The sequence below is a fragment of the Haemaphysalis longicornis genome, unplaced genomic scaffold (genome assembly GCF_048455015.1).
Source record: "Haemaphysalis longicornis isolate Haplotype H1 unplaced genomic scaffold, Haemaphysalis longicornis Haplotype H1 scaffold_9, whole genome shotgun sequence".
Lineage (NCBI taxonomy): Eukaryota > Metazoa > Arthropoda > Arachnida > Ixodida > Ixodidae > Haemaphysalis > Haemaphysalis longicornis.
In genome coordinates, this window is record NW_027526460.1 from 88472072 (window position 1) to 88495419 (window position 23348).

Here is a 23348-nt window from a genome sequence, read left to right on the forward strand (position 1 = left end):
AATAAGTGTATTCAAATATCGCAAGTCTGTCTTGCCACACGGCGCGCGCTGATTGGGCTCCGGAGAAAAGCCGATGGGAGGACCAATCGCGCGCTTGCTGAGGCGGTGGCGCCCTCTCTTGCGTTTAACCGGAATTAAGGAAATAAATGTCAGACGGACTGGACGTAAATTTTCTTCGTGTCAAACTCCGCAGCAAACTAAGAAGTATGTCAAGAAGTAGCGGGATGCGTTGGAAAACGACTGTCCCGGTGTTTTAGTACCCTGATGGCATTAGGATACTACGACATTAGGTGCCCAAAGCCCGAGCCCCTAAGGTGCTTCGCCCCTAAAACAAATTGATCGTGTGTTTGCTTGCTTCGCTGCAAATGTCGTCGAAAGACGTTAGATTTGTCCGCCTCTGCCCCGTATCTCCTCCGCTCCAAGCACTCACGCTCTTCCTCTTCTATCTGGCTCCTCGCCCGATGAATTGAGGGGTAGCTTGATCTCAATTTTACCGCCTTTGTATTACACGCGCACCGTCTTTTGGAACAGCGCACATGCATTTATCTTTTGTTTCTTGTTCTTCTGGAACAGCACAAGCCGGGAGCTGTGTTTTTTTTTTTTCGTGCTTGACGTTGTAATCGTTTAGAGTTTCTGTTCCGGTTAGCTGCAGGCACGGTTTCAGTGTTCACATAGGCACTGGTCGTTGGTATGTGGAGCCTTGTCAGGAAGGTTCACACGAGTACAGTCGCTTGCACGAACACTTGAAAAAAGGGTGGGAGTCAGTCAGCCACTATACAACTCTGTACAGACCACTTTGTACAGCAAAGTTTGCTACCCTTTCAAGGGTGCGTGGATCGCCTCTAGTAAGCTGCCAGTGCGCTGTTAGTGCATGCGGGGCTGCCTGGGAGTCTAGGAGTTGCTGTCTGCCCCTTGAAAATGTTGAACAAGACCAAATTAGATGAAAGAGATTGGGGATAGTATGTGCCACCCAGAAGATACATTTACATGCCAAAGCCTGATTTCTTGTCCGTTTAGAAATGATGTCCGGTGTGTAAGCCGCATCCGCATACACCTTGTTGGCGAATACTTTTTCTCGTCCCGATAGCGTCTTTGTCATGTTATAATTATTTGTAACACGGGTCTTCCCTTTTCCTCTTCCCCCGAACCCCCACCAGGGCCTCAGGCCTCTTCCGAAATAAAGGTCATTCATTCGTTCATTCATTGCGTGCTTTGCTTTCCTGTCGCACGTGCTGGAGCCTTTCTGCGCCATTTTAACGCGTTCTTTTGTCCCCTGCTATGTTCAAAACCAACCCAAAGCGCATTCTTAAAGGGACCCTGCAACACTCTTTGAGCAGTGCAAGTAAACCTGCGCGACGTTTATATTACACTGCCAGGAATACCTGAGTCAAATATTACACGTGCACGTGAAGCGGTGAGCGCGCAAATCGCTGTGAAAGACGCGGAAAAACCAACCGCGCTCTCTTCAGTTCTCCTCATTGTGCACCCCTGGCATGGCCTAAGCGACGTCACTGAGGCCATGGCTGTCCGATCGGCTGTCACTGGTCAACTTCGAGGCTAATTTCTCCCATTTCCGCTGTCGTCAGCGCTGTGTACGAGCCTCTTTTATGCCTGAACCTGTAGGCATAGTTTTGCCGTTTCTTTTGTGTTTTGAGTGCACGCGGAGTTTGAGTGATGAGCTCAATACATCCCTTTCAACCAGACCACTCGACAACAAAAGTTTATTGCTTCAAAGACGCACTACCAGCCCGAGCGCTTGCTTGCGAGCAGGCAGCCATGCCTGCTTTTTTGTGGCACCTAACCGGAAATAGACCCCTCCACGCTTCGGAGAAAAGGGTAAAACTCCCCGGCCTGTCATATATCGAAGGCTGCCAGAGAAGACGCCGCGGGCCGCACCCCTCTCCGGGAGAGAGCGCGCAGCTTTCGTCGCGTTGTCCGCGGTCGAGTTGAAAGGGAACAATTATGCGCGGTTTTTCATCGCGCGTAGTTTCGGTGATAGCGAGTGGATTTTCACAATTCTTGCGGGAGGAGATTGCTGGGACAATAGACTTTATCTTAAAATACATTCCGATTAGTCGACGGTAAGTGTTGCAGGGTCCCTTTAACTAAAATAACGCACCCGCCACGGTGGCTCAGTGGCTATGGCTTTGCGCTGCTGAGCACGAGGTCGCGGGTTCGATTGCTGAGCACGAACTGGGTTCGGCTGCTGAGCACGAGGTAGCGAGGTCGGTAGGGGTTCAGACAAGTGTAGGTTTAAGCGGCGGAGTTGAAGGATGGCTTTGGGAAGTTAAAGGTGGTATGTTGGCAGCCGCGTACTTAGATTATTTTGCAGGGCTCAGTTGGCATGGTATCTGGCTTTAGCTTGTGTAATTACTGATTAGCGCGAAGGGGAGTCGTGTCGTGCATGGTGCCCATACAATGTCGACTTCGACTGGTGCCAAAATGGTGCGCTAGAAAAAGCGGTACAGTTCATGGTATATAGGCACTTCCTCTTTCCTAATTTTTGTGCGTAGCCGGTGACTATGTGGTATGCCTGCACTATTTTCTGCAGGTGAAGGAAAAGGGGTGGGGCGACAGCATAAGTGGCTTCATGTGTGCTACTGTGAAATTTCCCCTGTGTTTGCGGACTTTCCCTGTGGACAACCCGTCGCACCTCGTGCTGCTGCGAGTGCAAATTGTGGGGAATGGGGACCCCGCTAATGTTTTCCGATTACGGAGGTATAGATAGTCGGTAGCGGCATCCTGTGGGGTTTCTTTGGGACAAAAAATTATGAGGTTTAACGCGCTGACGCTACACCCGGGCCATGAGGCGTGCCGTAGGCGAAGGCTCTGGAATAACTTTGGCCACGGGGGGATTTTTAACGTGCGCATAAATCTCTACACACCGTCGTTTTCGCTTTTCGCCTCCGTTTGAAAATCAGCCACCGCGGCAGGGATCAAACCCGCGTCCGCGGGCACAGCACTTTGTTTAGGGTATCCCAGGCGATGTAGTGCTTTGCGGGCCGGCCAAAAGTCGCCGTTGATTCGTTAGGTGGGCTCCTATAATTTCCTTGGATATGTCCTGTACATCTAAGTTGGTGAGTAGCAGTTCTTGGTGGGGCTTGACTGGTAATGAGGGCTTGGATTAGGCGAGGTAGGCCCTCCTCTTTGGGGCCGTATTGGGGTTATGGTAATCCGGAGACCACACACGTCACTTGTGAAACTGCCAGCAGAGTTATGCGTCGGATGTTTAAAGGCGCCTCCACCATCGCGCTGGAAGTGGAGGCTGAGGATTCAAAGTTGGTCAACTTTGGGTCTATAGCGAAATCATTGAATGGGCCATTGAACAAAAGAAACAACGACTGGCGTCGGGGTCTATAACTGCAAAACGGTTCCTGTATACCAAGTGTCTTTAAAGCGTTCCATAGCTCAAGGTGTTCCGTAGCACACCCTTCAACTCGACAGTAGCGAAATGCGGCTGTTCACGCCAGTGTACCAAAGATGAAGTAAGGGAGCGCAAGAACGGAGCCAGGCGAGCGTAGCGGAATCCACCATTCTTTTCAGCTCCCCCAATACACGGCGGTGGGAACGAGCACTGGCGCGACGCCTAGGAGATAGATCGAAGCCATTCGAAAGCGCAAACTGGAAGCAGATCACCAAGCACCTACCTGAAGCTGCGAGAAAACAAAGCCCTTTGAGAAAGCGTGACCTAAGTACAGCGTGTTACTGGTTCAACAGGACGTTAATGCTTGAGTATCCATAGTCTTTAGGAAGTCCGCCAGGGGGGCCTTAACCATGTAATGCTTCGTAATTTAAAAATTGAAGCCGGATCCGCAATTATTGCGCACGGTAATGCCCGCTCTCCTTTTGTCTCGCAAGTGATCTGGCGCTCTTCGTCTTCGGTTGATCCGGTAATCTCAACGCGTAAAGAGGTTCCCTTCCATTGGCGGAACACCCGCTTGTTTTTTATGCCGCTTCCAGCCATTCTTGGGGGCAGAAGAACTTGGACCGGAATGCCGTTGCAGCGTGTTTTATCTTTACGTACGCTTGTTTTTCTTTCCATGATGGCACAGCGCCATGGCCACCGTCTCGTCTAATCGGGATCGTGTGAGTACCGACATCGTTATCGCCACGGTTTCAAATACATTCGGTCCCCGGTTCGACGATATGCGCCAGAGTAGGGACATATAAAACGAATTCATTATTGGCTTTCAAACGGCCATGAATCGGCGGAGAATACTCAAAATACGTGCTACACAGGATAAACTCTCGCACTGCTAAGTTTTAAACAGCGCGCGTTCTGTGTCGTGCTCCATCTAGTTATGCTGGAATAGCTGTTAATCAGTTAAATTATCCTGCCTGACAAACTTTAGCCCGCGCTTTTTCGCCTCAACCAAGTGTAGACGTTTTAACAAAAAGTTGTGTCCAATCTGTTTTGCGTGTATTCAGCGTCCCAGTTCTTGTGTCGCCAAGTTATGAATAAATACACCAAAGGCGCGTAATTGTGCCGCGTTTTAGTAGAAGTAGAAATTCAGCGGGATGATAAAATACCTGCTCTTAAAAATATGCCGTAATGAAGGAAATGTGGCCCCATTTACACGGCTTCATCTATAATGGCCTGTTTTTTTTTTTTTTTTGAACAACACTTATTTGCAGTCCAGGCCAGACAGGCTTCATCCCTTCCGAAATAAGAAAATTAGCAACAACGTCCTGGGTAGCTAACAAAGCGTACTGCCATTTTAAGTTCCATTTTAATGACAATAGGGGAGTTAGTGCACATGGTCCAAGAAATGAACTCTGGGTTGATGTTACGAATGCCTTTATAACGTGCGTTCGTGTCCGCAGATCAAAATTTCACATTGTTCTCAAAGTTCCGTCACTGTCTTGTTTGTTTTTACTGCATTTCCCCAAGACTTAAAAATGACATATGGTTCAATCGAGTATACCATGCTATCTTCCCTGCGCACTAAAAACTGAATTGCGTACACAGGTACGCTGAATAGCCATGGCAGCGCTAATAGCTTTTCATGGATGAAGCGAGTATCGATCGACGCGTATGTGCTGCGGGTCGATGCACAATAGTCGACACTTTTGAGGTTTTAAGGGTGACACCATTCCATCTCCGCAGTTCGAACGCTCTCACTCTAAACGAACATACAAACAAGTGTCTTTGTGCTTTCTTTGTGCTTTCTTCGAACAGGTGTTTACATCAAAAATACGCTCTAAATATCGGCTGCGCAACTTTCTTGAGGACGAGTCGCTGCTCCAGTTGCTTCCTTCTTTCGCTCACAACATGGAACTGCACCTCTTCCTCCCTCGACCTTGTCTTGAAGGAAACTTCGAGATCGTTCAGATGTTTCTGAAAAACCATTCGCTGCCAGCAAGGGTGTTTTTGACGGACCTTACAAAAGGTTCAAGACAACCCAACCGCCTGCCACATTGAGAGCGTCGTCCAGAGCGTCCTCTGCCCAAGCCGACATTTTCTGTTGGACTGTGGCCTTTGCACCGCCGCTGAGGCACAGTGGGAATTGATAGAGAGAAAAGCGGATGTGATGGAGGACGGCTCTACAGGGTACAAATTCCGTAGCGCACAAACGAACGGGACAACAACAACAACAAAAAAAAAGGTACAACACAACCGCCCTTTTGTCCGGCCACTTTCTTGTCCCGTTCGCTTGCGCTCTGTTTTTTATGATTTATACCAACTCGCCCAACCTTCAGTATTACTAGAGATTCCGCTTGGAGTTGACGTCAGAGGCGTTCCTCCTCCAGACGGAGGGGTGAGTGCGACATCGTATCTCCCAAAGGGCTCTGAAAAGTATTTATCTGCGCTGATAAACAATAAGGGCCGAATAGTTCGTCAGTAGTAATTTATTTCCGCAAGCTTCCCGCGAGCACCCTTTCCCTTTATGAAGGTGTCTGAACGTCACCATCGGTCATAAAAATGCAAGCTTGTTTTTAAACTGAGTCTACGTGGATGACATTTAGATAACGTTGGATGGCATTTTGCGTGCTCGCACAATATTCCTTGCGGCAAGCCGTCATACAACACGGTTTACATTGATTGAATTAGCATGATGTTTGCTGCTACAATACGCTCCACGACTTCAATTTTTATAACTGCGAGGTCAGCGACAAATTGCCGCAATATTCTTAATTAGGCGGCCGTCTGAAATTACTTCCTTTTGGAGAAGGTTACGAAGTATCTGCATACTAAAGCGACTTGTGCTGTGCTGTAAAGTAAAAAAAAGTTGAGAAACTTAGGCGACCTGTTTAGTTTTGCAAACTAAGCAAATTCCTCAAATAGCATCTGCAATTGAACTAAGCTACAGAGCTAATTGAACTGCTTGTACAAACATTTCCCTGAACCTGAACGCCCCAAGCATCCTTGGCCGACTGCCAACCATTGGCAACACAGCGGATGCTGGTCGGTGGCCAATGCAGTCGGCCTGCCGGTCCTGGTCAAGTTCGAGCTGTGGTCTGTAGCCAACGAAGTTGGTCCAAGACCCGTTGGTTGGCCAACGAATTTGGTCCAAGACCAGTTAAAGCGTTGGCCGGCGGGCTGCAGCACTACTCGGGCTTTGGTTGGCAAACGACGTTTGGCCAAGGCTGTTTTTCTTTAGTTTTTCCACGGTGTGTCACGTGTAAGAGCGAGAAGTTAACCCAACCTCGGGCCAAGCTACACGGCCAACCACAACCGCCACAAGCACAGCCCCAAATATTGACTAGCCTTCAGGCTTTATTTTGTTCGTTTGAGATCGTAGCACGCTTAGAATACTGGCGGTGGCGGAAAGAAAAGTTTAAAGAAGGTTTTTTTTTTTGCGTTTGTCATCCGTGCAGAATACGACGCCATATTTGAAGTTGCGAACATGGGATTTTGTTTTGTATTTTTCAATAATAAGCATTGGGAAACGTCCTTGTAATGCTTAAGCGTTGGCGGCTTTTCTGATGGAGGCGAAAAGCGAAAACGTCCGTTTGTTCGGTATTTTGGCGCACGATAAAGATCTCCAGGCGGTCAATTAATCCGGATCTCTCCAACGGCAATAAGTGAAATTGCGGCTTATTTTCCACTCATGTTTTTGCTTAAATGGGCTCAGTGTTTCTCGCTCGAAGGAAAAGTTGCCACGTGTAAGTACCGCAGCGATGCTTGCGCGCCTAGGACGGTTTGGCAGGTCTGTTTTGTGGTGACCTGCAATGATGTGACCTCCGTTTTCGCACCCATGCCAGCGCCGTAATCTGAATATTGCTTCATAAATGAGGTCCAAAGGTGACATTGAATACGCCAGTGAATATCCGCACGAAAAGGTGACCACAGCTGTTCACACAGCAGGTGGCTTGTTAATTTAAAAAAGAAATGGCCACACCTGTTGGTAAAACAGCCGCCAGGAACTGGACATCTGCAACCAGCAAAGCAACAAGGTACATATGTTTTTAAAGCTCCTCTCCGACATTGAAATGGCTGTACTGTGCTATGCACAAAACAACGACCTGTTTCCGTGTTTTGAAACTTACCAACGCGTGCTCACGCCCACTACACGCGAGGACCCCATTCGTCCAAAAGGAAAACACTCCTTTCCGGCCGGGCTGTCGCCCCTGGTGGCGTCCTCTGTCATCGTTACCTACAAGCACAGCTGCTCGCAAAACTCGTCTGCTACGCTGCGCCTTCTTTTTTTTTTTTTTTTTTTTTTTTAATTCGAAAGTTTGCCCTGCGGCATAATAGATGTAGGCGCTTACAGAAACACGAACAAGTTAGTTTCGTGTATAAAGTTCAGGAGTTGTCGGTGACACGGTCCATGCACCCAGCGTTGCAGGTCAGGAGGGCGGCCAGGGTGGAGACCGGTTGCACGAAGGTGCCGCAGGCGAACTTGATGCAATCCCGGGCAGGCCCAGAGCAGGTGCTGCACATTCACGTCCCCAATGGCAGTGGTGCAGAATGGACAGGTGGATCCGTATGGGCCGCGGTATTCCGATGGCCAGGAGGCAGTCACGGACGGCGTAAGGGCCACCCCAACGCGTAATCTCCGCAGCGCAACCTCCTCTCGGCGAGTTAAGTCGCCAGGGAGGTTTGAACCACACGGTGGTATGAGTGCTCGTGTGGTGCGCCGAAGATTTTCCTTTCGTCGTTCCAGGTGCCCGCGAGCGTCTTCGGGGAAAGGTAGTAGTGGCCGCATGACTGTGCTCGGGTGGCTAGCTGAGTCTGCCTCCGTATTGCCAGGCACAGATGAGCGGGGCACCCATTCGATGCGTATCTGCAGCGCCGTGCTTCTTGCCAAGCGATGAATGGCATCGGAAAAGGATGTCGATTGTGCCACGCGACGAATGTCATGTATGGCTTGCGTAGAGTCAGTCCGTATGATTAGTCGTGAGTACGGCCCCGCCCGGACAAAAGGTAGTAATGAGACCAGTCCATCATGTATTGCAGCTAATTCAGTAAGATACACGGGTGGCAGTGGATTGGCGGCATATGAACAGGTTTGGTCAACCTCCGGTAGCTGGGGACACACCAGTGCGGTGTGTACCATGCCATTTTTAGCGCTGGCATCTACATACGCAATGATTGCGTCGGTGTCTGTACAATGAAGATCAGAGACCTGTGCCGTGGCCTTGCGAGGGACTGGGCGACGGAGACGACCGATGGGTTTGTTTTTTGTCAGCTGTACTCGCAGCCATGGAGGGAGTTCCGACCCTTTCACAGTTGTATCTGCTACAACAAAGCCCATGTAATGGGCTAGTGCAGCAGCTGCACCGATGTTCGAGAGCTTACAGGTGCGGGCAGAACGGCGTTGATGTACCAGCTCATCGATAGTGTTGAGCTGGGCCTCGGCCTGTAGAGTTGGAACCGGGGTCATTCGGGGCAGACCAGTAACAGCCCGCATGGCATCTCGGTTAATTGCTTCGAGGCGATCCCAGTCCCTCATCGTAAGATGGTGGAACTGGGCCTGGTACACGAGTCGGGGTTGTAAAATAGACTGCACAAGGAGGCGAGCAATTCTAGTTCGCGACCCGCCAGCCTTTGTTGCTATTCTGCGTATCAGGTGGATTGTGCGTGCAGCACTCTCCTTTGCCCCCTTCACCCATGGAGCCGCAGATCCTGACGAGGCAACGTCGAGGCCAAGCACCCGTAGACTTAAAACTTCTTGTAGTGGTTGCTGATCAATAAACAACCGGACAGGTCGGTTCCCAAGTCGGCGGCGCCCGTTGTTATTAGCCACTGACATATATGCCGTTTTTTCTTTTGAAAGTTCAAGCCCTACCTTGGCGCACCAGGAGTTGGTTGTGTCTAACGCCATTTGTAGTGCTCTTTCTTGTACATCGATTTCAGGGTGCACAGACCATACAGTAATGTCATCGGCGTACATTATGTACTTTGCGTCCGGAATTCCCGCCAACTGCCAGGCTAAAGGAAGCAAGGCGATATTAAATAATATTGGCGCCAGCACTGAGCCCTGTGGAACCCCTCGATACGAGGTGAAATGGCCTGTAGCTTTGCCGGCCAAGCGAACAGAGAAGGTGCGGTTCCGTAAAAAGGCGTTCACAAATGTGCATACACGACTTGGAAGTTTGAGCCACTCAAGGATCGCAACAATAGCTTCGCGGCTGACGTTGTCGTATGCTTTCTTGATATCCATTGCCAGGACCGTTCGAATCCGACGAGAGCGACCTCCTATAAGGACCATAGAGGAGAAATGCTCGAGTCCATCTTCAACACCCAATTGTGGCCTGAATCCAATTTGACCAGGGTGGTACCACGAATATCGCTCCAGCCACCACGAAAGGCGTGTCGCTAGCATGCGTTCCATCAGCTTGCATATCGTCGATGTAAGAGATATTGGCCGAAGGTTAGAAATTTGGTCTGGGGTCTTGCCTTGCTTCGGAATTGCAACAATTTCCGCGTGGCACCACGAATCCGGAATGATGGCTGTAGTCCAAGCTGTGTTTATAGCCTCAAGTAATACATCGAGGGTGGTACCTTCAGTGTTCTTGAAGAGCTCGTAAGGAACGCCATCCGGTCCCGGTGCTGTTCTGGGCTTGGCATGGTCGATGGCGGCCAAGAGTTCCGCCATTGTGAAAGGAGCTTCAATCCCTGCTATGTCTCCACTCGTAGGCAACGAACCGGCTCCATTCGGCAAGTTGTTTTGCACAGTAAAGGGAGCTGACTGGACGTCAAAAGCGGGGAAGAAGCTACTTGCGGCTGTATAGGCGAAAGTGGACGGGTCTTGCCCAGATGCTAGAAGTGCACTAGCCGCTGGATCTGGAGGGCGTTGACCGCGTTCCATAGCTCGAAATGTTCGCCAGACTGAAGAATTCGACGACGAAGGGCCAAGCGAAGCGCACCAGTCTAGCCAGCGGCCGCGCGTCAGTCGTCGTTCATGTCGACGTGCTGCTGCTGTGAGGCATTGAAGCTTCAGCCGAGCGTCGATTGACGTTGGGTTCCTCACTGAAGCAAGTTCAGCTTGGCGGCGGGCGGCCCACAGACGGCAGAGCTGCAGGTCTGGAGCCGGCCGGGATTCCTCCACCCAGGTAGTGCGGGTTGCTGCATCCAAAGCCGCACGGAGCCTGGGACACGGATCAGGTAAGGGGCCGGAAACCATCGTAGCTGACGCCGATCGATAGACGTCCCAGTCCACCATCCGACACAGTCTTCGAAGGCGATCCCTACGACCGGGAGAAAGGCCGAGATGAACCGGATGGTGATCGCTGCCCCAGCAGTCTGGTTCACACATCCACGTCACTGCGCCGCTTCCTAACCACCAAGCTAAGTCAGGCGAGCGAGGAGTATCGCGTGGACGTTCACACCGACGTGTGGGCACTGAAACGTCATTTAGTAGCACAAACTGGGCGTCCACAAAAGTGTCATACACACATTTACCACGCGCACTGGAGGTGACATAGCCCCATGTAGTGTGGGGCGCGTTGAAATCCCCCGCGACCAAAATTGGGCAGCCGGGATGCCGTTGACGTAGATGTGATACCCAGCCAAGGCTCAGTCTGGCTGCACGGCCACTGTAGGGGCGAGCATAGTACGACACTATGATTACGTCCGTGTGAGGGAGGCGAACGAGTACAGCGACGACCTCTTGCCATAGTGTGCACCATCGCGCCAGGTCGATGCGGGTCTGAGGATAGCTGGAGCGGGCGTAGACGGCTACCTTTCCTGGGGGAACATTAGGCCTAAGACTCCGGCGGTCCAAGATGGATGGAGACGAATACGCCACAAATCCAGAAAGGGAAGGGAGACCATTAGTTTCCTGAAGTAGTAGTGCCCATGCACGTAGCTTCCCGCACAGAAGGCGTTGGCGAAGTTCTCCGACCTTTCCAGTTATGCCCCTGCAGTTCCACTGCAGTATACTCTCAGATGAGCCCGAATTAACAGGTACCATCATTGGCGGAGGTTACCCATTAAAACCGAGGTGAGAGTCTGGAGTTGTTGCACGACAAAACACAACAGTTCACGTGGAGACATGGTGTTCGATGTACACCCTTGATTACCTGGAGGAACAGAGACGTTCGTGGTTTGGGTGTCCGTAAGGCGGGTACTCGCACGCCGGCGCTGAAGCATTGCACGACGTTCTTTGAGCCGCTGAATTTCTTTTTCCAGTGTATCCAGCCTGCTTTCAATTTCGGAATCTTCATCTAAATCAGTAAGTGGTAGCTGCTCTTGCACAGGTGGCGAACGTCGACGTCTGGCACGTGGCACCTTGACTGCCGAACTGTACGTCATCATTGTTGACGGTTCAGGTTCTGCTTCGGGGAAGTCCTCCTCTAAAGGTGTCAAAGCAGCGTATCGGTTGTAAATCGGCACCTTTTCGAGCACTGGGGCTTCGGCATGCCTTTCACTTTGTTTCAAGCGGCGCTCGCGGACTTTCTTGTTGGCCTCCAGCTTAGTAGGGCACTTCCGGGAAGTGATGTCGTGGTCGTTCGATTTGCAGAGGCCGCATCGAAAAGTCTGCGACGTTGTGGCCTCCTCAGGGTTTTCTTTTGGTGGATAAGGGCAGGAGGATTTCATGTGCCCCTGCCTGTAGCACGAGTAGCAGTATACCACAGATGGCTTGAATGGCCGAGGGCGCAATATGCATCCATAGTACACTATACGGTCTGGAGGAGAAGGCGGACCTCGCAGGGTGACGAGACAGGTGCGACTTGTGCCCATATACCGGACGGCAACTACTTCGTGAGTGGAGCAGGATAGCTCTTGACGAAGCTGTTCAGGTGTCTCACCATAGTCTACGCCTGATATCACGTAGCGCTTCAAGTCAGTTCCAGCGGCCAAGTATGCCTGGACCTGTACACTGTCTGTCTGCGAGACCTGTATGTTGTTCAAGGTCTGGAGCTTGGTGGCCAAATCCAAGGAGGGAACCCACACTGAAATCGTATTAGTGGGCTTGTGCACGGCAAACCCACAGAAACCTGGGACGTTCAGGCATGTGGCCACTGCAGCTTGAATAAACCGACTGGGCACTGTAGACATGTCGAAGTTAGCGCGGGACTTGATGACCACCTTATACGATGATGCCTCAGGTGGCATTGCAGCTGTTGTTGATAAAGGCGACGGGCGGGATCGTTTTGTCTGGTCCTGCTTTGCATTTTCCGCTGTGCTTGTAGACCCGGGCGGCCTTTTAACAGCGTTGGATGGTGGGACCGGAGCTGAACTTACTTGCGGTTCTGATGTGTCCATTTTCAAATCGTTGCCATGGCAGGGCTGGCTACGCGGCGACAGAGGGGCGCTCGACGCTACGATGGAGCTGCCTTGACTGCTCCGCTGGGTCCACGTGCTCTAGTCTCTAGTATAGTGAACTAGAATACTTGTATTCTAGTTCACTATAGTCTCGAGTTCCCTCTGCCCTAGTCGCCGCTTGAGCGACACCTCTAACCAACTGATTGAACACCGGCGTCTATTAAGTGCGAATACACTTTATAAGCGACCGTGAATTCCGGCGACCGCCGTCCGTCCACATAGCAACAGCTGCGGGTGCGCGCGCTCCTCGTCTTCCTTGGCAACGGGGGGAGATGGGCGCGCGCTGCCTGTGCGCTGACATGGCACATACCCACGTGGGGGATTGGCCAGGAATCGGGCGTGAGAAGGGATAATGCACCCGCTTAAAGGAGTACTGACACGAAATTTCAAAGCTGAGATCCGCTCTAGCAATCAAGTACAACGACAACACAAATAGGTGTCTGTGCATGGCACATATCCACGTGGGGGATTGGCCAGGAATCGGGCGTGAGAAGGGCTAATGCACCCGCTTAAAGGAGTACTGACACGAAATTTCAAAGCTGAGATCCGCTCTAGCAATCAAGTACAACGACAACACAAATAGGTGTATGTGAATAAATGCATCTTTCTTTCTTTGTAGAGTTGTGTGTGTGTGTGATCTCTCTTTGGCGAACATTACCGAACCACGCAAATTCAACTCGTGCATTCGCACTTTCACATTCTTCCCCTTCGGGAAATGCGGGGAAATTTTGTATCTCACGGCGGTTACAAAACAGCTGGCTGGAGAGAGAGAGAGAGAGAGAGAGAGAGAGAGAGAGAGAGAGAGAGAGAGAGAGAGAGAGAGAGAGAGAGAGAGAGAGAGAGAGAGAGAGAGAGAGAGAGAGAGAGAGAGAGAGAGAATAAACGTTTATTTAAATCAACAGGGGGGGGGGGATTTTGCTGAAGCTTGAAGGAGGCGTCCTCAGTCCAGGATGCCTTGAGCGCGGGCACAATCGACAGCCCTTTGAGCCAGCCGAAGCTGGTCCTCCAGGCTGGTGCTCGCCAAGGCGCTCTCCCAAAGCTTGACATTGGAAAGTTGCAGGTTGGGAGGAATCAGTGGAGGTTGGTCACATCCTCCGACCATATGGCGTGGCGTTCCAGGTTCTCCGCAAAATCGGCAAAGCGGCGAGTTCTGTCGGTCCAAAAGGTGAAGCCGGATAGGATGGGGGAATGTATTAATCTGGAGAGCACGTAAATGACGTTCGTGCTCTCGGGGTAGAGATTTGTAGAGGGGGTGAGCGAGTGTCTGACGCGACAGCCTGTAGTGCTGCGTGATCTCGGCGTAAGAGGTCAAGGGCTGCATGCGCTCGGGATCGGCAACGCTGCTCTCGGCGCCCGCTCGGTGGGTAAATTCTCGAGCGATGGCGTCCGCCGCCTCGTTTCCAGGGATACCGTAAAGTGCCGGAGCCCATATAATCCTGATTAACCTCTTCGGGGGTTGCTGCTGAATGATGCGTAGAGTTGTTGTGTGAAGGCGTCCCCTAGCGAAATTCCGACAAACCTGCTGCGAGTGGGTGACAATGACCGCTGCATTAGTTTCTACGACAGCTAGGGCGATTGCTACTTCCTCTGCTTGTATAGTATTGTCGCCGGCAAGTGAGAAGCTGCAACGGTGCTTATTTTCAACGACTACGGTGTAAACCGCCGCGGACCTACCCGGATTAGACGCCGTGTCCGTGTACGCTGTTGTTGGTTGATTGCCATAGAACTTGTATATGGCGTTTGCTCTGGCTTCCCTCCTGTCGACGTGGTACACGGGGTGCATATTACGGGGCAGGGGTTTACCGTGATGTTTTTACGGACTTCGTGCGGTAGGTTTCCGGTGAGTGCAGGCGGGTGGTCGAGTGGAGCCGAGAGCCTAAGGTGTGAGAGGATCGCCCTCCCCGTCTCCGTAACCCCAAGCTTCGCTCTGATTGGTTAGATGAGCCTCAATTACCTCCTCGGCAGTGTTGTGAATGCCGAGCCAAAGAAGTCTTTCAGTGGAGGTGAAGACCGGAAGTCCGAGTGCTGGTTTATAGGCCTTAAGGATCACCGTGTTGACCTTCTGTGTCTCAGTGATGTTGAGCAGAGCGTATGGCAACACGTATATAATCCTCGACACGACAAAGGCCCGGACGAGCTGAAGCAGGTGCACTTCTCCCATGCCACGGGTAAGGCGCGCATGGGCGGGCAGCGTCGCTCACGTGACGTAGCCACGTGACGACGAGTGAAAGGAGGGCGGCGGACCAGCAGATGACGGAGTCTCGGCGCTTTCTCTCACGCGCTGTTGATGACGGCCGGTGCCTGCCAGGCATTCCTCCACGCTTCCAGGTCTTCGCGGGAAGCACGCGACGGCGGCCGTGTGACGCTGCTTTGTAACTGCATGGCTGAACGAGGCAGCGACAACGAACGTCCGCGCCTCGTGCCTGATCTGCATCGAGGGAAAAAGCCGGCGGAAACATCTGGGATCACGGCACGTGCAGACAACTCCGCCTAAGCAGTACGTACACTCACGCCCGTTTTCTGTGCTTTCCTGAGCAAGGGCTCGTGCGAGGGGGCAACAAGAAAGGATACGACGCGTATTATGCCACCACGCGACGCATTGCGTTTATTACGGTGACCGTCCTTGGCTTCCCCGGTGTTGCCACAGGCTGCCTGTCGAACCCCTCCGCGTTCGGGGAAACCTTACGGGGAACTGACCGCGTTTTGCTCTTTGACGGCTTTGTGTGTTTATTTACGCGTGACTTCCGGATTAGAGGTTCTCCGCTGTGAGTCACGCTCGCGAGCAGACTTAGAATGCCAGCTGGGAGGGAATTAAGGGAGCTCGCTGTCGTCTGCTCTCGCGAGGTCGTCTTCAGGCTAAACGTTAAGTTATAGGAGCATATCGGGCGCTCACTGTCGTTCATATCATTGGTCACGGCAGTGTGGCGAGTATCGTGCGAGCTTTGACGGTGAGAGGGGATGCTACGGTGCGCCTGTATGCCAGTGTCACGCGTTTGTATCTTAACTTGGAACGTCTGCATGCGTTCACAAAGTACTTGGCGATATTTTAACCGCAGCGGCTAAAAATGCATATACAGTAAACCTCCGGGACTGAGAGTGACTTAGTTATGAGCAGCAATTCGTGTGTACAACGAGAGAGAGAACAATCTTTAATGAGTCAGGCGATGTCAGTCGAGCTAAACCGCCTGGCGTGGTTTGCTTTCCCTGTGTTGGAGTTGGTACCATGAAAAACATCCTAGCTAGGACGAGAACGACGCGTCATAGCGCACGCCCCTCCAAGGTGATTTCCAATGATTATCCCTTCCAAAATAATGAAGGAAGCTCACACTTAAAGCAGCAATGACGGAGTAAAGGTCGTTGCGGCAGCGAAGAAGAAGCAAGTCAGTTGCAATCGTGGAGTTAAACCTTCGTGATGGCAGTGAAGGTTGCGTGCAGCGTCGCGACCTCCTATCAATCAATCAATCAATCAATCAATCAATCAATCAATCAATCAATCAATCAATCAATCAATCAATCAATCAATCAATCAATCAATCAATCAATCAATCAAGCAATCAATCAATCAATCAATCAGACAGCTTTATTTCCATTGAAAAGGAGGAGTACGGAACTAAAAGCTCGAGCAGCTTGACGAGGTCCCGACCGCATTACAAGTCAGCAAACAGCAGCGTGATGATCAATCAGGAACAATGAATGCAAATATATTGACAAGTGTTACTTAACATCGAGTAGTACAAAACTTTTGTGAGATAACGCAATAACAGTACAGAAAAGTTCATTAGCATAGTCATGAAGTGACGTGAACACTAAAAGCAGCAATCTAAAAGAAACGGGAATAAAGTTCAAGGCATGTACTATTCCCGAGATGAAATGAGCTGGGCGAAGTGTTTGATGAGATAGGATTATATGACGGATCAAAATCTTCATGGTTTAATAAATTTAGCAAGGAAGGTAGTTTGTAAGACAGAGATTGTTCATCATAAGTTGTTCTAGGTGCGGGTACAGCAAACATTTCTTAGTGCCTTGTTATGCGAACACTTTTGTGGCTTTTTAGCTTAGCAAGTTTTATTATGGTATCGGTACCATACTTAACAAAAGCTTTGTAGCACATCATTAACCGATAATCCTACAAACAAAACACAGGAAGAATTTCGTACAGTGAAAACACGTGTTTTGTTGGAGAAGTATAATGCACGGTAGCAATATGACGTATGGCTCTTTTCTGCAGTAAATACAGCTTGCGTAACTTTGTGACACCAGTAGTACACCACACCACCGGAAGTCTTGCGGGTTAGTGTGAGCTTCTTTCATTTTTTTCTTCGTATTTCTTTCTTTTTTTTTTTTTCTGACGCACGTGCTATGAAACGGGTCGCAGCCGTTGTTGTGTGGACGCCTTTTGCGGACGCCATCCGGGACCGCGCTTTCACCAACCGAACCAAGTAACGCTTCCGTGTAAAAACCCTAAGTATGCTGTTCGAACAAGGAAAACCGGGAACGCTGAACCTGCGGCGATGAGAGCCACCGTATATTGAGTCGCACGCCGTCTTGTGATAAGGTGTGTCGTCTCGGCGCAAGAGTGGCGCGACCTATAAACCATTTCCTTCGTTAATCTCTCTTAAGATGAGAATGTGTTCTGGGCTGTGTTGCGCATGCGCAGTAACAGCTTATTGACTGCGCCATTTGTAGGACCGCTAGCACAGCCCACTGATAAAATGGCAGCTCCCAGGGCGAAGAAGTTAAAAAGGCCTGTCTTCTTGACCTTATAGCTTGTCGTCGATGTCTGTTGTCTTGGTGGAAAATTTACGTTAAGTATCAGTTTTTGACGTGTTGATAGACTGCGAAACGTTTGTTCGCTGTTTTGTGACCGCCGTATAGAACGCACAAACCAACCTCAGAACGACAAAACTTCCTATTTGAAAAATCTCTCCGCTGCGGCGGATGCCGCTGCACACCAAGTGGTGGGTTCGACTCTCAACGGTAACTGTACTTATCATATACAGTAGACTCGCGATAATTCGAACTAGCAGGGACCCCAGGATTTTGTTTCAATTATAACAAGTTTGGATTATCAGAAGCTCTCACGTATACAAATCGGGCAACACACTAACTTGTGGCGTAATGAAACATTCACACATATTTATACAATACACCATTCACACACAGTACTGAAGTTGTATTCACACTTTGAAACAAAAATCATGATTGGATGACTGCTTTGTGTTTGCATGAGAGTTGAAAAGGAAGTTTTCGATGCTAGCAAGGACAAAGGACATCCACTCCATTGCGAGAGTTTCCTGCAAGCACTGGTCAAGAAAGTGCGCGGTTTAGCTTTGGCGCGTGTATGCAGGTAATGAGCCTTAGTTGCGACTTTTAGTACATAACGATGAAAATGTGCAACTGGAAGCGGAAAAGGCAGCAGACATTTTCCGGCAAGGACAAGCAAGGCGTTCGAATTACCGGAATTCATGCAATGGAGCAATTTGAATTAAGCGGCTTTAAAATACGCGTAAAACATGGCAGGCCAAAATATTGAAATTTGTTTGAATTAAACAAACGTTTGAATTCCCCGCGTTTAAATTATCGTGAGTCTATATACTGCATGTTAAACGCAGAATATTTCCCGTGTGTTAGTATTGTGTCATAAAATTCTAATTGATCGGGGTTTAGCGCACCGAAGATACACCGGGGCAGTGAGGCGGGTCGCAGTAAATGTCTCCGGATTAATTTTGACCGCCTGCGGATCTTTAACGTGCGACGAAGTCTCGACACACGGGCGTTTTCGCTTTTCGCCTCCGTCAAAAATGCAGCCAGCGTGGCCGGTATAGAACCCGCGCCTTTGGTCTCAGCAACACAACGCCTTCGCCACTGAGTCAGCGTGGCGGGTAGTATTGTGTTATTCCGGGAACTTCCCCTTTTTTCACGATACTTTCGGCCAAAATTTAGGCTAAAAGGGGAAAGTAACGTTGCAGGTAATTTTCATTGAGTTGGCTCTGTCATTTTCTTGATAACGACCGCGCCTTTGTTACTGCTTGTTAAATTCTAGTGTGTATTCACTCGTTTTTTTTCTTCAGCAGCTGGCGGGCAGTCCTAATTTAAAATTCTTCGGGCACTTCAGTCAGTTTACAAGCTTTGAACGCATCCCATCCCATTTCATCCCATCCCATCCCATCGAACACCACAGTGTGTTCGATGGGATTTGAACCCGGGTAGCAAATACGATGTACCAGAAAACAAGTTAAGAAGTATCGCCAGACTTTCACCCTTAAAGCTCGTAAACAGACTTAAGTGCCCCGTAGAATTTTAAATTACGACTTCCCGCCAGCTGCAGAATAAAAAAAAACATTCAATGCACTTTAGAATTTAACAAACAATAACAAAGGCGCAGTCGTTTTTTGAAAAAAAACGATAGCGCCAACTAAAATGGAAACTAAAATGGAGACCGGCCAACCACAGTGCTTTGTCGCAGAATTTGGCCTTAATTTTTTCTAGGTGAAGGAGTGCCTGCTTGTTGCTTAGTTATAAAGATTCACTTGAATAACTGGAAGGGTTTGATCATCTGTAGCTCAACCGGTGGCGGTCTAATTACTCATGAAACACTATTTTTGCAAACTTGCATTGCGGGAAGTACTTCCTTTCGATTCGCTGATACCTTACAACCTAATAGAGCCGCATGTCTAAGCTGTTAGGTTAGCAGCATAAGTTTTTCAAGTATTTTTTTGTGTGTTTTATATGAAACTGCAGCGAAGTCCGGTCTCAAATTTTCGCATACAATTTGTAGGGTATTCACGCAGAATACGCTTATACTCGCCTTTATATAGAAAACCGTCATATCATATCCTAGCCGCTTCCGTCCAGTCGTCAGTGATGGAGCCATCCAGCTTCCGGAAGCCCTTGGCTTTAAGGTTAGCGGAAAAGTGAACTGGACAGCAGTAGAGGTTAGTAAAAGAAGGTTAGAATGTTGGTGGGAAAAGAGCAGAGAACAATCTGGGAAGACATGCGAACAAAGAAGTCAGACTAGCACAAAAATTTCGTAAAAGTATTTGCTTTTTATTTTGACATAATTTTTTATTTATTTTGTTTGTATTTTTTGGCGAGGTGATTGTACAGTGGTGTTGCGACTAAGGCCGCTGTGCAACGCCACCCCGTTACAAAGGGGAAGCCATGAAGCATCATCATCATCATACAGGCCGCGCTCGAGGCGTATTGGCAGTGAAATGTTTGAGTTGCGCCTCCTGGCTCTGAAGTAGGCTTAGGGACTCGCGCCGCTGTCGTCTGCTACACTCCGCTTGTGAGGGGCGGCAGTGCCTGCGCTAGAAATCGAGCGCTGCGATGCTTTAGTGCATTAAAAAGCGTATTTCTGGTAGTTCAGTTTTTTTTGCCGGCTTCTCACACATCTGAATAATTTCAAGCTGTATCCCCCATAAGTTTGCAACACAGGAGGAGAAAGAGAACAACTTTCTTCAGAGCATCGGTCAGAAGATCGAGCCTAACTCGTCCTTTCTAGATTATTCGCGAGGTTCAGCGCACAGAGCTCCTCGATAAGTATCTGTATTTTTAGATGCTCTTATGCAGACTCAAATGTCCAATGCTACGTACCAAGCTGCAGGCCCCTACACGAGCATATGGCACAGCAGAATATACAGCGGCTGTATTCTATTTCCTTTCGTTGTTGTTGACTTGTACCAGATGAATGTCTTTTTTTGTGCGTGCCCAACGCATCAATTTTTCTGCTCCGTGCTAAACGTCTTATTAGTAGGTTTGGGGATGTTAGGAAGGCTCGCAAAAATCGTGTGGATATTTTCATCAGTCTGTATGGCATACCACAACCGGGCTAGAGCGGCGGCGTGCGCGCGTTGGTCACCACAGCGTGCGCCGCCGCTCTAGCCCGACCGTGGGCATACATTTCCTTCTTCACAAATTGGCTTTCGCTATGGCTGCGGGCGAGAAGGTGCACATCCGCAGCGTACCTTGTTTATTCCCATGCAAATACAATGAAAATATTTGTACTACGCCACCGGGATCGCGCCCCTGAGGCGTTGTCCAGAGTTCTTGAAGGCGGATTTTGAACTCTGAATTTCTATCGTGACCATCGTTATCATAACGAAATGAACTGACTCTCAACCCGAATAATTATGACATGATTACGGTTTTGAAGGCTTGTATACTCGCTAACGAACGCAATAAATAGCACACGGGTTGGTTTCCAGTATAACAAGAATCAAAACCGATGAATAATTCAAAGCAGCACTTTATTGTTTTCCAACCCTCCCAGGCGCATAGAGCAAATCCTAATCTACTCGGGATGGCGTTCTATGAATTGAACAAAATTACTCTTACTCTCCTGCCCTGGGCTGATGACCCGGCCCACTAATCAGCTTGATTTTACGGTTAAAAGTTTTCTATTCCTCCTGCTTCTCTTTCCGTTTTCCTATAACGCATATCTGAATATTTGGAAGATATGGCTTTGGGAAATGTACTAAAATGTCCGTCAAGGTCGGAACAAACACAGTGGCATACTGTATCTTTAGAGTAGACCTGACTCGTCTTCCTAAATAAACCTCCATACTGGTTAGAAGCCTGGTATAAAACCAGCACACCCTATACACACAGTGGGTTATTTGGAACTCAACCTACAGTTTTTGCAGCCGATAGTGCCTGTGGCATACTTTCATGCCATGATAACGGAAAATTATGGGATACAATACTTTCGAGCGTTCGGCAAGGTTGCAAAAACTGTTTTACCTTACATATGATTACGGGGAATAGTAATGCCTTCTCCCAGAGCCGACAGCTCCGAACGCCTGGAATTTGTATTGGGCCTGAATTTTCACTGTTGTCGGTTACTAGCAGCTGCCTGTTCCCTTTGTTCTAAACATTGCTTAATACAGAAGCCGACGCCTAGTTCCGGCTCTTCGCGGTCCGTACAGAAGCGGCTTCGCAAGGAATGGGGCAACGCCGGCAATGCTTCTTCCGTAGCGGTATCGAAAACTATACTTTAACTTACGCCTTGGGCTAGTGTATGCGATTTTAAGTGCATTATTATAATAAAATCTTACGCACACGCAAAATCTAGCGCGGACAGCATCAGACGTCAATCGAGCGGAAAAGAACAGCGGGGACGGCGAGTTCGAGTGAAGCAGACGACAAATGCGAGAATCTCTAAGCCGACGTCACGGAGGCACGATTCGCAGCGCCGCCCGTGGTCGTGCTCACCGCTAATGTCTATCGCTAGACAAACTTAGTTTAACCGCGCGTTCAACCGTTCAACAAAATTGTGTCTGCGCGCGCCGGGGTCCCCGATTTCACTTTACTCCGATCATTTTCGGAATTTACTGTGGAGTGCCATAGATAATTTTCTCTGAAATAATTTCCGCTACAGTTTACGGTTCATTTGTTTTTGTGCTCTCTAAATCTTGCAATTAAAAAATTTCGGCAAGTCTCGCCCAATCGATAAAAATTTGATTGTTCCATACTGTATTTGTTTATGTACTTATTTATCTTGTCAGTGAATGATTGCACAGGTCGGTCGGGAACTTCTCTTTACAGATAGCGTACTTTACACAGGGCTCATTAGTATGTGAATACATACTATTGACGCGCTGCTACTTCATATAGGCGTGTATACTTGTCAAGTAGTTGATACTTGGGTTTATGTGTTTACATTGTCCTTCAGAGTGTATAGTTTTTCTCTCTGGTTCAGAGAACTCCAGCTGTGCTTTTTTTTTATACCTCGGGGTATTAGCGAGCTTCTCGCTTGGTTGGGCCCGACATCTGCAACTATGTGTAGGGCATTTGCACTGTCCTTCCTGAATTACTTTCCCCTCCCTCTAGCCCAGAGCAGTTGCAAGTTTCTAAGCTGCAGGCGTAAGCTTGCCACAGGTGATCAGTAGAGGGGGGTGATCACAAAAGGAACACTGCTTCTTGCAGCGAAACCGTGCTTCGTGTACAAGAAAGGCGTCGCCCGGTCGAGGCCCGCGTGCGAGAATGGACCGGTTGCCCGCGGTCTCCGGCTACAGGTCGACCAACAGTGAGACCAGATTCGACTACGAGAGCGGCTCTCAATCGGACGACATGAAGGAGCCCCATCTGACGCCCGGAAACCCTGGCGAGCCGGCCCCGAGGTCGCGCTCGGCCTTCTTCAAAAAGTGGGCCTGGATCGCGCCAGTCATCTACACGAACCTATGGGCGGCGGGGGTGATTTCGCTGGCGGCGCCCTTCTTCCCACCCCTGGTGAGTTCTGTCGACTCTGGCGGCTTCCAGAGGGCGCAACTGTCCCTCTCACTACAAGGCGCCTAAAATAACTTCTCACTATGGGTCAATCTGAGCTTGGCAGTGCGCTGCCGCAGCTTACTTCAGCTCAAGCGAAGAGTAAGCGAAAGGAAGACAGCTCACAGTGCTGACTAGTCGCTTTTGGTGTTCTCATTAGTTTGTGTTTGCATTGCGTCGTCGTACCAAGTAATGGTGACTGTCGTTACTATGTCCTGGAACTTGCGGTGTGGCCGTGCGTCTGCCAGGATGGTACTGCACGAAATACTGACCGTCTTTACAATCATGCGGTAACGGCGCCAATTCTGAAAATGCAAAAGCAACAAAACAAGACAAATACCTACAGTACAGACAGTTCTCTCTGTTT

At 49.5% G+C, this 23348-nt stretch overlaps 1 protein-coding gene across 7 annotated transcripts in view; it reads left to right on the forward strand.

The window, feature by feature from the left end:
* LOC144152366 (MFS-type transporter SLC18B1-like) overlaps positions 1–23348 on the forward strand; it is a 136687-nt gene that overhangs the window by 86716 nt on the left and 26623 nt on the right. For 6 of the 7 annotated variants that reach the window (XR_013319152.1, XM_077683633.1, XM_077683631.1 and 3 more), the window contains exon 3: positions 22928–22945. Coding sequence is in view for 6 of the 7 variants with exons in the window: in XM_077683633.1 (XP_077539759.1) it covers positions 22928–22945 (18 nt within the window). In the remaining variant the exon portion in view is untranslated. Of the gene's footprint in view, positions 1–14906; positions 15213–22642; positions 22946–23348 lie in introns of those variants that run through there. The other variant, XM_077683632.1, reaches the window with a different exon arrangement.